The sequence below is a fragment of the Tilletiopsis washingtonensis genome, assembly GCF_003144115.1.
Source record: "Tilletiopsis washingtonensis strain MCA 4186 unplaced genomic scaffold FA09scaffold_3, whole genome shotgun sequence".
In the NCBI taxonomy this organism is placed as follows: Eukaryota; Fungi; Basidiomycota; class Exobasidiomycetes; order Entylomatales; genus Tilletiopsis; species Tilletiopsis washingtonensis.
The window spans coordinates 99,520-111,179 of record NW_020312000.1 but is presented as its reverse complement, the minus strand read 5'-3'; the positions used below and the strand labels follow the sequence as shown (position 1 = coordinate 111,179).

The 11,660-nt window shown below is 70.8% G+C and overlaps 4 protein-coding genes and 1 non-coding gene across 5 annotated transcripts; 2 read left to right on the top strand and 3 right to left on the bottom strand.

Moving 5' to 3' along the window:
- Nucleotides 1-1,452: 1,452 nt before the first annotated feature.
- On the top strand, nucleotides 1,453-4,279 carry FA09DRAFT_336463 (hypothetical protein; the record flags this gene model as incomplete). Its single annotated transcript, XM_025743888.1, has 2 exons — nucleotides 1,453-1,661; nucleotides 1,720-4,279. 2 exons carry the CDS (start codon nucleotides 1,453-1,455, stop codon nucleotides 4,277-4,279), a joined length of 2,769 nt encoding a protein of 922 aa, XP_025600595.1.
- A 113-nt stretch (nucleotides 4,280-4,392) lies between these two features.
- Nucleotides 4,393-5,277, bottom strand: FA09DRAFT_327771 (hypothetical protein). Its single transcript, XM_025741519.1, has one exon. It carries the CDS (start codon nucleotides 4,890-4,892, stop codon nucleotides 4,419-4,421), a length of 474 nt encoding a protein of 157 aa, XP_025600594.1. The 5' UTR covers nucleotides 4,893-5,277; the 3' UTR covers nucleotides 4,393-4,418.
- A 245-nt stretch (nucleotides 5,278-5,522) lies between these two features.
- FA09DRAFT_t11 lies at nucleotides 5,523-5,615 on the bottom strand. The gene has a single exon. It is a non-coding gene; the product is annotated as a tRNA-Ile (tRNA).
- Nucleotides 5,616-6,946: 1,331 nt separating this feature from the next.
- FA09DRAFT_182113 (hypothetical protein) lies at nucleotides 6,947-7,958 on the top strand. The gene has a single exon (XM_025739337.1). The coding sequence runs from the start codon at nucleotides 7,132-7,134 to the stop codon at nucleotides 7,759-7,761; it is 630 nt and encodes a 209-aa protein (XP_025600593.1). The 5' UTR covers nucleotides 6,947-7,131; the 3' UTR covers nucleotides 7,762-7,958.
- FA09DRAFT_336460 (hypothetical protein) lies at nucleotides 7,784-11,330 on the bottom strand (the record flags this gene model as incomplete). The annotated part of the gene is made up of 2 exons (XM_025743887.1): nucleotides 7,784-10,172; nucleotides 10,222-11,330. 2 exons carry the CDS (start codon nucleotides 11,328-11,330, stop codon nucleotides 7,784-7,786), a joined length of 3,498 nt encoding a protein of 1,165 aa, XP_025600592.1.
- Between the last annotated feature and the right edge of the window lie 330 nt (nucleotides 11,331-11,660).

Below are 11,660 nucleotides of genomic sequence, written 5' to 3'. Positions count from 1 at the left end.
CTTCCGATGGACGAAGACGTCCGGGTCATCGACAGGATGGCGCCGCAGGCCGCAAGGCTGGCGCAACGCATGGCACGCCATGTTCCGACGCCTCTGCACCGCCCTCGCCAATCGCCTGCTGGTGCCGCAGAGGCGCTGGCGACGCTCTGCTGCGCGCCTCGCCGAGCAATCACACGACTTGCCGCATGTCGCGCGTGCGCAAGCGGTTTTCTTCCAGAACATCACCGGTAGTCCTCACGAAGGAAGGCGAGGCCAGCTAGCGTCGATTGCGTACACGAGACGCAAGAGGCAGGACGGCAGACGCCGCACGCTGCGTCGGCGCGCATGACGCCGGCGGCCCGCACGGCAGATCATCCCGCGCTGCAGCAGCGACAGGTGCCCCGAGAGGCTCAGCCTGGCCGCGCAGCGTCAGCGCCAGCAGCACGGCGCTTGCAGCGGCACCGAGTGCGGGAGCGATGCGGCGTGCGGCGGCCGTCGCTGTGCCCAGCGTGCGGCGCTGGCCCCGTCTGACGGGCCGTGGCGCTGCTCCCACGCTAGACGCGCCGGGCCTTGCTGTCCTGCCGGCGCCCGCCGCGGGTCCTGGCGCCGCCAGATCTTCTCTCCTCATCACCGTCTCCACTCTCACCTGCCGGCGCGCAGCCCGCAGCGCCGCCCGCCCTGCCTCTCTCGGCCATGTCAAGTCTGCCACACGCCGCAGCGATGTGCCCGAAGGCGGCGCGCTGCCTGCCGCCCGGCCAGCTCGCGGCGGGTGCGCGCCGCGCGCCACCGCGCGCCGTGACGCGCGGGCCGTTGGGCTGGGCACGCGCGGCCTTGCGCACCCTGATCTGCCATCTCCACCGCCGGCATCCGCCATCTCCCTCGCCCGAGTCATGCGCCGCAGATCCCGCAACGGCTGCGCTGCGCCACGAGCGCCGAAGCATCGGCCGTGCGCACACCTTGCGCTGCCTGCGCATGCGCCGTTGTGCGCCGCCGCCCTCGACGCCGGCTGCCGTGTGCGCTGCCTCACCGCCTCTCGCGCCCATCACACGCCGCCACCACACGGCCCTCTGTCCGCGTGACCGCAGCCTGCAACGGCCGCCTGCGCGCCAGCGGCAGTGTGGCCGCGCGCGCTGCACCAGAAGCCTGCGCTGCCGGCGCCCGTCCTTTCTTCGCACCGCAGGCCGCTCAACGGCCACGCGGCCCTCGGCCCAGCTGCGCGTGGCCGAGTGGAGCAGGCGAGGCATCGCGATGGCGCGCACTCGGCCTATAAGATGCTCGGCCTGCGTCTCGCCTCCCTCTGCCTCTCTATCCAAGCACCACTCCCCTCCCCTCTCCCCACTTCCCAGGTCCCCTCTACGACGCAACACTAACGACCTCAAGCCTCGACGCTCCACCCACGCCCACACCGCACTCCACTCACCTAACGAACGTCTCCACAACTCCACTCCACACTCCACCCACTAGTCTCCAGCCATGCGTGTCTCCTCTTCCTTCGTCGCCCTCGCGCTCGGCGCCGGCTCGCCCATCCTCTCCTCGGGCTTCTTTGCCGCCGCGGCGCCGCTCAGCGCCACCGCCGACGCCAGCCCGGCCGCCAGCCCGAACCCGGCCGGCAGTAGCGAGGGCTTTGCCGCGCCCGAGGCCATCTCGCAGCGCGGCCTGCTGGGTCTCGGCCTGAACAACGAGTGAGTCGCAGTTGCACACGCTCTAGGCGGCGACCAGTGCGCTGACACCCTGGCGCAGCGCCTCGGCGCCGCTGCTCACCGGCGAGCTCGGCCAGAACACGAGCAAGGGCGACGTCATCGACGCCGACCTCAACCTCTGCGGCCTGCTCGGCATCGGCTGCGACAAGTCGGCCACCGCCGGCGGCAAGGTGAACAGCAACGCCATTCCCAAGAAGACCAAGTCGACGTCGAAGCCCAAGAAGGTCGTCCAGCAGTCGCTGCCCAAGCAGTTCAAGCCGCGCCCCAACAACATCGGCAGCGGCAAGAAGTCGTCGTCGACCAAGAAGGTCGGCGCGCACAAGGTGCAGATCAACGACAAGCACGACTCGCACGGCGGCTCGGCCACCGGCGGCAACGGCGGCCACGCCGAGGGCGGCGCCGCCGACTGCTCGACGAGCGGCAGCCTCATCGGCGTCAATGCGCTCAACTTCAACTCCTGCAACGGCGGCGCCGGCGGCGAGGCCAACGGCGGCATTGCCACGGGCGGCCGCGGCGGCGACTCGCTCAACAGCCTGCTTTCGCGCGACGGTGCCGCGCACGTGGATGCCAACTCGGCCACGGCGCAGCTGAGCCAGCGCGACGGTGCCGCCCACATCGACGCCCAGTCTGCCACGGCGCAATTCCAGCAGCGCGGTGTCGCTGCGGCGGCCAAGCCCGAGGGCATCGTCGCCAGCGCCGACGACGTCGAGACCAACGTGCGCCGCGGCGTCGCCCACATTGCCGTCGTGCCGGCGTCGCAGGCCAAGCTGCTGCCCGCGCGCCGCGACATCAACGCCGCCACGACGCCCGAGGGGATCCAGACCTTTGCCGCCACGCACGAGCCGGCGGCACCGGCGGCGCCCGCTGCGCCCGAGGCGCCCGAGGCGCCCGCTGCTCCGGCCGCTCCCGGCCAGGCCATGCCCAAGCGCGACCTCGACGCCACGGCGTCGCAGCAGCAGGTGCAGGCAGCCCTCTCGCACGCCGAGCGTGGCCTGCCCGAGGCGACGATCCCCACGGACTTCAACGCCAAGGCCGCCGAGCTCGCTGCTGGTGCTCCTGCCGCCGCCAAGGTGCCCTCCGCCAAGGCCCCTGCTGCTCCCAAGGCGCCGGCTGCTGCGAAGCTCCCGGCTGCGGCCAAGGCGCCCGCTGCGGCCAAGGTGCCCGTCGACGCCCCTGCTGCCGCCAAGGCACCCGCGGCGCCGGCCGTGCCCGCCTCGACGACGCCCTTTGGCAGCATGCTGCGCCGTGCCCTCACGGCGGCCACGAGCCCGAGCAGTGTGCAGGCGCAGGCCAGCAAGTTCAACCCGCGCGGCACGACCGACTACGCCGTGCCTGCCGATGAGGCCGTGTCGCACTCGGTGCTGGTCCAGCGCGACGTCGACGCCACGGCGGCGCCCGAGAGTGTCGACGCCGTGCTGAGCCGCCGCGCCAAGGGCGGCAACGCAAAGTCGGGCAACGGCGGCTCGGCCAACGGCGGCAAGTCCGACTCGAGCATCACCGACTCGCTCATCGCCGTCAACGCGCTCAACTTTGGCAGCAACAACGGCGGCGCAGGCGGCCTCGCCAACTCGGGCAAGGCGGCCGGCGGCCGTGCGGGCAAGTTTGTTAACAAGGCCGAGACGCACCACGCCAAGCTCTCGACGGCCAAGAAGCTCACGGGCCGCGACAGCGACGCCTCGGCCGACCCGAGCGAGTTCCAGGACGAGGACGGCGAGGACCTCGACGAGCGCGACGTGCTCGTCGAGTATGTGCCGGCCTCGCTGCCCACGGAGCGCGACGTGCTCGTTGAGTACGTGCCCGCGTCGATTCCGACTGAGCGCGACGTGCTCGTCGAGTACGTCCCCGCCGGCCTGCCCACGCGCGACCTCAACATCGAGTACGTGCCGGCCTCGATCCCCACCGAGCGCGATGTCGACGTCGTCTACGGCGCCGCCGCTCCGGAGGCTCCCGCCGCGCCAGCCGCGCCGGCGACGTCGGACGTGCACCAGCGCGCCACCAACGTGGCCTACGACGCGCAGCAGCAGCAGCTCCAGGCCGTCAACAGCGCCACGGACTCGGCGGCCGAGGTGCAGCGCCGCAGCAGCAACAGCGCGCAGATTCACGCCGGCAAGGCCGACCACGGCCGCGTCACCGTCGCCAACGCCGGCAACGGCGGCGATGCGACGTCGGGCAACGGCGGCCAGGCGAACGGCCACTCGAACAGCCACTCGAACAACCACGGCTCGGCGCACGCCGACAGCAGCCGTGCCAGCGGCAGCTCGTCGCAGCAGCGCGCCAAGAGCTTCGCCACCAAGGCCTCGAGCGCCAAGCCGCTCACGGCCGCCGTGGCGAGCGAGCACAACCTCGTCGAGATCGACCTCGAGATGCTCTCGCAGCTGCTCACGACGGACCAGTGGGACTTTCTCTCGTCGTCGCGCAAGACGTACCACAAGGCGCAGAGCCACGCCGTCAAGTTCAACAAGCTCGCCGGCGGCAACAACAAGAGCAGCCTCGGCAGCGGCCTCGGCCGCGGCAACTCGGGCGGCGGCAACGGCGGCTCGGCCAACTCGGGCAACGCCACGGGCGGCCGCGGCGGCGACGCCATTGTGAATGAGCACTGAGGGAGTGCTGCTCTCTGTCCGCTCGTCACCCTTTCTCCTTCTCCCTGCTCCGTCTTTCCCAGGCCTAGTTTACGTGTCCGCTCTAGCTCTCCTCTGCACGACTTCCCGATCCGTAATGACACTTCTCTCACTGGCTGCATTACTCGCCGAGCATGCCGCGCACCTTGCCCAGCACCTCGCTCCGCCGCAGCTTGCGCACCTGTGCGTTCTCCTCTCCGGCCTGGCGCTTGCCCGACGCTGTCTGCAGGCGCGCCTGCCACGCCGGACGCCCCTCCACGTCTGTCGCCAGGTATGCGCAGAAGGCGCGATGCTCGGCACGCACATCGAGCGAGCGCCCGGGCGACGCCGTGAAGCTCCAGAGGCCCAGGCGCCGGCCGCAGCAGTCGCAGCTGAGCAGGGTGCTGTCGAGTGCGGTCGGCGCAGTCTTGCCGCCGAGGTGCCAGCCGAAGAGGGCCAGCGCTGTGAGAGATGCGGAGAACGGCAGCGCCAGTGGCTCCAGCGGCGGGTGCACGACGGAGAGCTGCTCGATGTTGGGTATTTGGGAGAGCGCCGTAGCCTGCGCAGTGAGCTCGGCGAGCAGTTCCGTTCGTGATGGCGACGGCAGGGCGTACATGTCGGCTGCAGCTGTCTCAGCTGCAGAAGGGCCATACTGGCGCTCTCGACTCACCGTCGCAGCCCCTCACGCGCCACGGGCACCACTCCTTGTGCTCGCGCTCGTCGCTCTGCCGCGTCCACGACGCCTGGCACGCCTGGCAGCGCACTGCGTCGCCGTGCCAGTCCCACCCAGCCCGTGCCGATGCGACCGTCTCGTCTGGTGGCGTGTGCGCAGCGAGGGCACAGACGCGGCGGCGCAGCTCGCTCCGGGAAAAGGGCGTGTACGCCGGCGAGGCCTGCTCCTTGGCCCTGGGCGCATCCTCACGACTCTCATGCCGCCGCCGCTCCTTCTGGAAGGCACCGAGGCGCACGCCGGCAAGAGCACGGAAGGTGCGCGACGTCTGTGCCGGCGTCCGTGGCGAGCTGCTGCGGGGAGCGGGCGGGTCGAGGGCGCGCAGCAGCGGCGCGAACGAGGACGCCTTTAGATGGGCGTACGACGGCCCAGCGCTGGACGAGGAGGCGGACGGGTCGGACATGGCGTGAGGTGGTGGTGGGACGCTGAGAGCGGCCGCGGGCCGGGTGCGTGATCCACGTGGAGGGTGCGGGGCAAAAGGAGGCTCTGAACCGGGCCGCTGGGGGGCAAAAGAACTGACCACAGGCGGGCTCGAACCGCCGGCTTTGGAGTAATACACAGGAATGCCTTATATTAGCTCCACACTCTGGCCAACTGAGTTATGCGGCCCTGGGATGGTGTGGGCAGCAGCACATGTGTACATACGGGGTGTGCACGCATGGCAGGACTGCTGCTGCCATGCCTGGCACTGCCACGGCGCAGGCATGCACATCTGCTGCCGGCAGCAGAGCTTGTGCCTCTCACTGGCAGCATGCCACTGCGCCTGCACGGCTGGGTGCAGCAGCACAGCCCACTCCTGTCACACATGCTTGAGGCGCTGCTGCCTGATGCGTACATCACTGTGCTGTACAATGGCATTGCATTCTAGGGCAAGAGCTCTCTGCACTTGCGCTGCACCGCAACATGGCCGACAGAGGCAACCAGCTCCCAGGCAGCTGCACCCTTTGCATGCAGCTGTGGCAGGGCCTGGAGAGCAAGGGCTGCATGAATGAGTCAAGCAGCACTGGCAGCAGCAGCACTGCCTGATGCTGACCTCCTGCCCAGGACCAGGCCAAGGAGGGACAGAGGCTGGCGCTAGCAGATGCTGATGCACCCTACAAGCGCAACATGCACAAGCAGAAGGTGCAGCTGCAGGATTGGTACACTGGCAGGCTGCTGGCTAGGCCAAGAAGGAGCCATTGAGCCCTGAGGGGTCAAGCCAAGCCTGAAGCACAGGCTCTGACTTGAAATTGAGCCTCAGCCTATTTTTAGTGAGCGCGCCTGAGACAGGCGTGTGACTGTCTTGTGGCGCGCACGAGCCTCACAAGCACGCGCCCCGCTCCTTCCCCGAGCCCCACCACTCCCTCGCGCGGCCGCAGCCATGTCGTCTCGGGCGCGCCTCGTCACCACATACGTGCCGCAGCGGCCCGACGGCGTGCACGCGCAGCGCAGTGCGCCGCCGCACGCGCGCCGCCTGGCCACGCTCAGCTGGCGCCGCACGGCCGCGGCGTGCGTGCGCGACGACGATGGACGGGACGCTGCGGTGGTGAGTGGGACGAACGAGGGCGGCCATCGGCGCACTCTTACCTCCGCCAGAACGTCGTCCGCTGCGCGCTGCTGCTGCTGCACGCCAAGCTCTCGTCGCGGCGCCGGCAGCTGTCGCCGATCTCGCCGCTGCTGCTGCTGCTGCTCTTCCAGCCGCGCACGCGGCGCCTGGCGCTGCGCCGCCTGCTCGTCTTCTCCGAGGCGCTGGCAGGCGTGCGCCGTGCGCTGCTGATCATGCGGTGGGCGGCCGTGCCGGTCGCAGCGCACGACGACGACCCGAAGGCCGAGGCGCCCGAGGGCGACGATGCCGAGGAGGGCCAGCAGCAGGCCATCGACTCGTGGCGCCAGACAATGGCGGCGCGGCTCGACGACGTGGCGGCGGCGCTGGGCACAACGGCCGACGCTGCCGAGCTCGCAGCCTTTGCTGGCGGCACGTCGGTGGCATGGCGGCTGCGCGCAGGCATACGAGGCCGCAGCCGGCTGGGCCTGGAGCGGATAGGCGTCATGTGAGTCGCGCCCTTTTGCCCATTCTTGCCCCCACTGATCACATGCCCAGCCTCTCGCTGATCGCGCAGGTCATCACCCTAGTGCGGCTGCAGCTATGCATGCGGCTGTGTCGCGCACAGCTCTCGCGAGCGAACCGGCGGCTCATCGCTGCGACGGACATGCTCGACGTGAGCGGGCCCGCGGCGTCTGCGGGCCTGCTGCGCGGGCGCCGCCTGAGCGTGTTCGAGGCGATGGGCAAGCAGCCGCTGCCCGACAGTGCCAGCTCGTCGCGCAGCGCGTCGCCCGACTCGGTCTCGTCCTCGTGCTCCTCGGCCACGGCCAAGGGCGCGCCTCGCTCGCGCGCCGAGCCGCTGCTGCGCGCCGCCGAGGCCGACATCGGCCGGCTGCGCCGCGAGATGCGCCAGCTGCGCCTCGAGCGGCTCTCGGTCCTGCCCGAGACCGTCTTTGCCGCGCTCGAGATCTTCGGGCGCGGGCAGGACTGGACCGTCATGGAGGGCTGGTGCGGCGTGCTGAGCTCGCTGGCGACGCTCGCACGCGTGGGCGCCGCGGCAGAGGGGCACTAGATACCCGGAATGCATTTTGTCAATACCCGCCAGACGGCGTGCGCGGAGCAGCATACAGGAGAGCCGCAGAGCAGCGCACAGAGGCAGGCGTCGAGCAGCCCTTGTGCGGGCGCGCGCTAAGACGCAGCAGGATGTCTGCACGATGCAGAGTGAAGAGATAGTAACCTGATCTGGGGACGCCCTTCACCCCTTCTCGGGCGCCAGGATCGGCAGCAGCTCGGCGTGGCCAATCGTGTGGCAGCCCCGGGCACGCGCCTTCAGCCGCAGGTTGCGGTCGAGCGTGACGAGCACGGCGCGTGCCTTGTCCGGCGTGACATCCTCCATCGGTGCGGCGAGCAGCGCGCGGCGGTCGACAAAGTGCGCCTCCTGCCACTCGACGGCGCGCAGGATGATCTCGTCGAGGCTGCGCGCCGCCGCAGTGGCATCGTCGGCGGGCGCGCCAAAGTCGATCTCCTCGGTGCGGAAGCTGAGGTCGGGCAGGTAGTTGCCGCGGCTCGTCTGGATCTTGAGGCACTTGGCGTGCGTGGGCAGGCGCGTCTCGAGATACTCGATGGCCCGCGCAGCGTCGGCGCCTAGAGGCGTCGCGTTGCGCTTGAGTCCGTCCAGCTCAGTCACGACGCACAGCGGCACGACCACGGTCCAGCGCGCCGAGTCGACGAGCTGCTCCAGCACACTCCCGGCGGTGAGCACAATGTTGGTGTCGAGCACGAGAATCGTGTAGCCGGGCAGCAGCGGGACGGGAGCACGGCGAGCAGGTGCCGACGTCTTGCGGCGCGAGGGCGTGGCCGGCGAGCGCGTGTGCGAGCGTGCGGCTCGGAGGATCGCCTTGAGCTTGCGCCGACGCGCCTTGAGCTCGACAATCTCGGGCGAGTCGTTGGCGTCGTCGGGCTCCTCCTCGCTGAGCGAGTCGTCGTCCTCTTCGCCATCGTCGACGGCCTCGCTCGGCAGAGCCTGCAGCTGCGCACGCTTGCTGGCTTCGCGCGCCTCGAGGTCCTCGGCCAGCCAGGTGGAGCACTTGGCGCTCAGCGGGTCGACGAGCACGAGCGCGCCGCGTCCACCTGCAGCATCGGCATCAAAGTCAAGGCCCGGCACCGTCTTGGCAAGCACCGTCAGGGCGTAAGCCGCACGCCGCCAGCGCAGCGTGGCCAGGCTCGGCTCAGCCTCGTCCTCATCCGCCTCAAAGTCGCGCGACAGCACGTCGACCTCGGACTCGAAGCACAGCGCCGGGCGGGCGCCGCGCGACTTCCAGAAGCCACGCTCGTACACTCGCCGGCCGACCCAAGCCATGCCACGCAGACACCAGTCCTCGGGCAGCGGCATGTCGGTGCTGATCTTGCTGGCGATCTCGCAGCGCGGGTCGATGGTCTCGGGCGCGCGCGACGCCAGCGCCACGAGCGCCGCCCACGGAATGGCGCGCTCGAGGAGGCGCAGCGAGTGCGGCTGCTTGAGTGTCGAAGCGAGAAAGGTCAGGAGCATCGTGACGTAGGCGCTCGGCGCAGCATCCAGCGAGAGGGCGATCTCGAGGATGGCAAACGTGAGGCGGATCGCGTGCTGCAGCACCAGCGGCGGCTCCTCGCTATCGACCGGCAGCGGCTTGGCTGGCTCGGCAGGCGGGCTGCCTTTGCCGTCCTGCTGCGCGGCCTTGTTCTCCGGCGGCGCAAGCAATGCGTCTTCCGCGCCATACTGCAGCAGCGCAGCGATGTTGATGGCCGCCAGCTGCATCCAGCACGCCGGCGTGCGGCTGGCGGCATGCGCGCGCAGTGCCTCGGTAAAGCGCTCGAACGTCGCATCCCAGTCATCAAGCTGCACGCGCGTGATGAGCATGCCGTGGAGGTGCACGAACAGGTTCGAGGCGCTGGCGTCGGGCTGCACGCGGCGCCGCTGGTGCGCGCCGTCGAACATCGGCAACAGGCTCTCGCGCGTGGCGACGTGCGCGTGGGCGCTCGTGAGGCTCTTGCAGAGGTGGTGCAGCGTGCGCAGCTCGTCGGGCCGCGCCAGCACGCCGAGGTGGTGGTGCAGCCGGCCCGTGCCGGGCGTCTCGGCCAGACCCTTGGCGTACCAGTCGCGTGCCGTCACGCGCCACGTCTCGACCTCGGACAGCTCCCAATCGCCCAGCGCGGCCGTGCCAATGCTGGCCTGCTCGGCCCGCGCGTCGGGCCGGCTCTTGTCCGCGTCGTCGTCGTCGATGCGCGCAAAGCTGACCTGTGGGCGCGGCTCGGCGTTGCTGCGCGACGCTGCGAGCCCGGCGACCGCCATGCGGTAGCGCGCCAGGTCGCCCAGATTCTCGATCCACGCGCCGCGGAACGTGCGGAACGTCTCGGCCTCGAGTAGGTTCGAGTAGAAGGCATACGCAAAGTAGATGAACTCGGTGAGGTGGTCCAGCAGCGCCGCGTGGGTCGCGGCAGCGGCAGGCGCCGAGGGCAGCGCGTGGCGCAGCCGCTCGAGCATCACGTGGAAGCCCGTGGCCCATAGCCGGCTCGGAATACTGTACTGCTGCGGCAGCGAGTGCAGCGACGAAGGAAGGCCGGGCCGCAGCGCCATCTCCATGAACGCGGCATGTGTCTCGGCGAGCCTGCAGAAAGTGTCAGCAGCGAATGCGCCTGGGCATGCGCGCCACTCACTGGCGATGCTGGCTGGTCAGACGCAGCCAGAACTCATGCTCCAGGCTGCCGTCTGCCTTTCGGCCTGCCGCACGCTGCTCGCGTTCGTCCGTCTGGTGCTCCTCCTTGAGCTTCGTCTCGAGCGTTGTAATCTCGCGGTACGTGCGCTTCAGCTCCAGCACGTAGCTGTTCGTGTCGCTCTGCGGCTTGCGCGCCTCGGCATCGGCGTCGGACGTGTCCGACTGCGCAGCGCCGCGGCGGCGCCGGCGCTCGCGCGACGCCTCGGACGAAGTCACCGACGGCGGCGGCGCAGTCGAGGCGGCGCTGCTGCGCGCCTCTGACGCAGACGCCAGACTGCCGCCGGCACTCGTAGTGGAGCCGTGCGTGCTGGACATGCCCGGCTTGGCGACGCCCGGCGCGCGCTTGGCCAGCGCGGCGAAGCGCACCGGGTCGTCGCGACGTGGGTCGAAGAGCTGGCCACCGCCGGCACCGCTGCGGCTGCCGCTGTGCTGGCTGTCGGACTCGCGCGCCACATGTCCGCCTGCATCATCGTCGCCGCGCCGGCTGCCCTTGCGCGGGGCCGGCCGGTCCTTCTTGGGCCCCTCGAGCACGCGCACTCGCAGCTCCTGGCGCTTCTGCTTCTCCTCGAGCTGGGCGCGGTCGCGGTCGCGCCGCTCGCGTGCCCGCGCCTCGTCGTCAGCAGCGCGCGGGATGTCGTCCCGCTCGGGGTCGAAGAGGCGCACAGCGCCGCCGCTGCCGGCCGGGCCGCGTACGACGGCGCGCAGCGCGCCATCACGGCCCGTGGCGGGGCGGGAGGCGCTGCGCTCGCGGGCGGCATCAGCAGCCTCCTGCTCGCGCTCGCGCTCCCGCACACGTCCGCCGCCGGGCCGCCGCGGCGCGCTGCCTGCCTCGCCACTGTTGGCGGCACGCGCCTGCTTGCGCTGGTAGGCAATCATCAGGCTGGCGGCATCGCCTGCGGGTGCGCCGCCGGCAGCGGCAGCTGCGGCGGCCATGGCGGTGCGCGACGGGCGCGAGGGCTTGGGCGGCGACGTGCTGGCGGGCTGCGCAGGCGGCGGCACGGCGAGCACGGCGCTGCCAGAGGGCGCGGCCGACGCGTGCATCGGCGGCATGCGGCAGAGCAGCGGCGTCGCAGAGCTCAGGGCGAGAGGGAGGCTGCAGCGGCAGCAGCGCAGCGAGAGGCTCGGTGCGTCGGCAGCGGGGCATGCATCGTCGCAGCGCGCCGAGAGCGAGGAGTCCGGGTGTGGCGGCGCGGCCGGGAACGCAGCAGGGGTACGTGGGCAAGCGTCGGGTAGGCGTGGGGGCAGAGCAGCGGGCGGGAACGGGTATGAGTGGTGGTGGCGACACAGCGGGAAGTGCTGCGCGATGTGGACGGGAGAGAAGGAGCAAGGCTGCGCTCGAGAGGAGAAGGAGGCGGCCCCGGCGGGTGCGCAGTGGGCTCG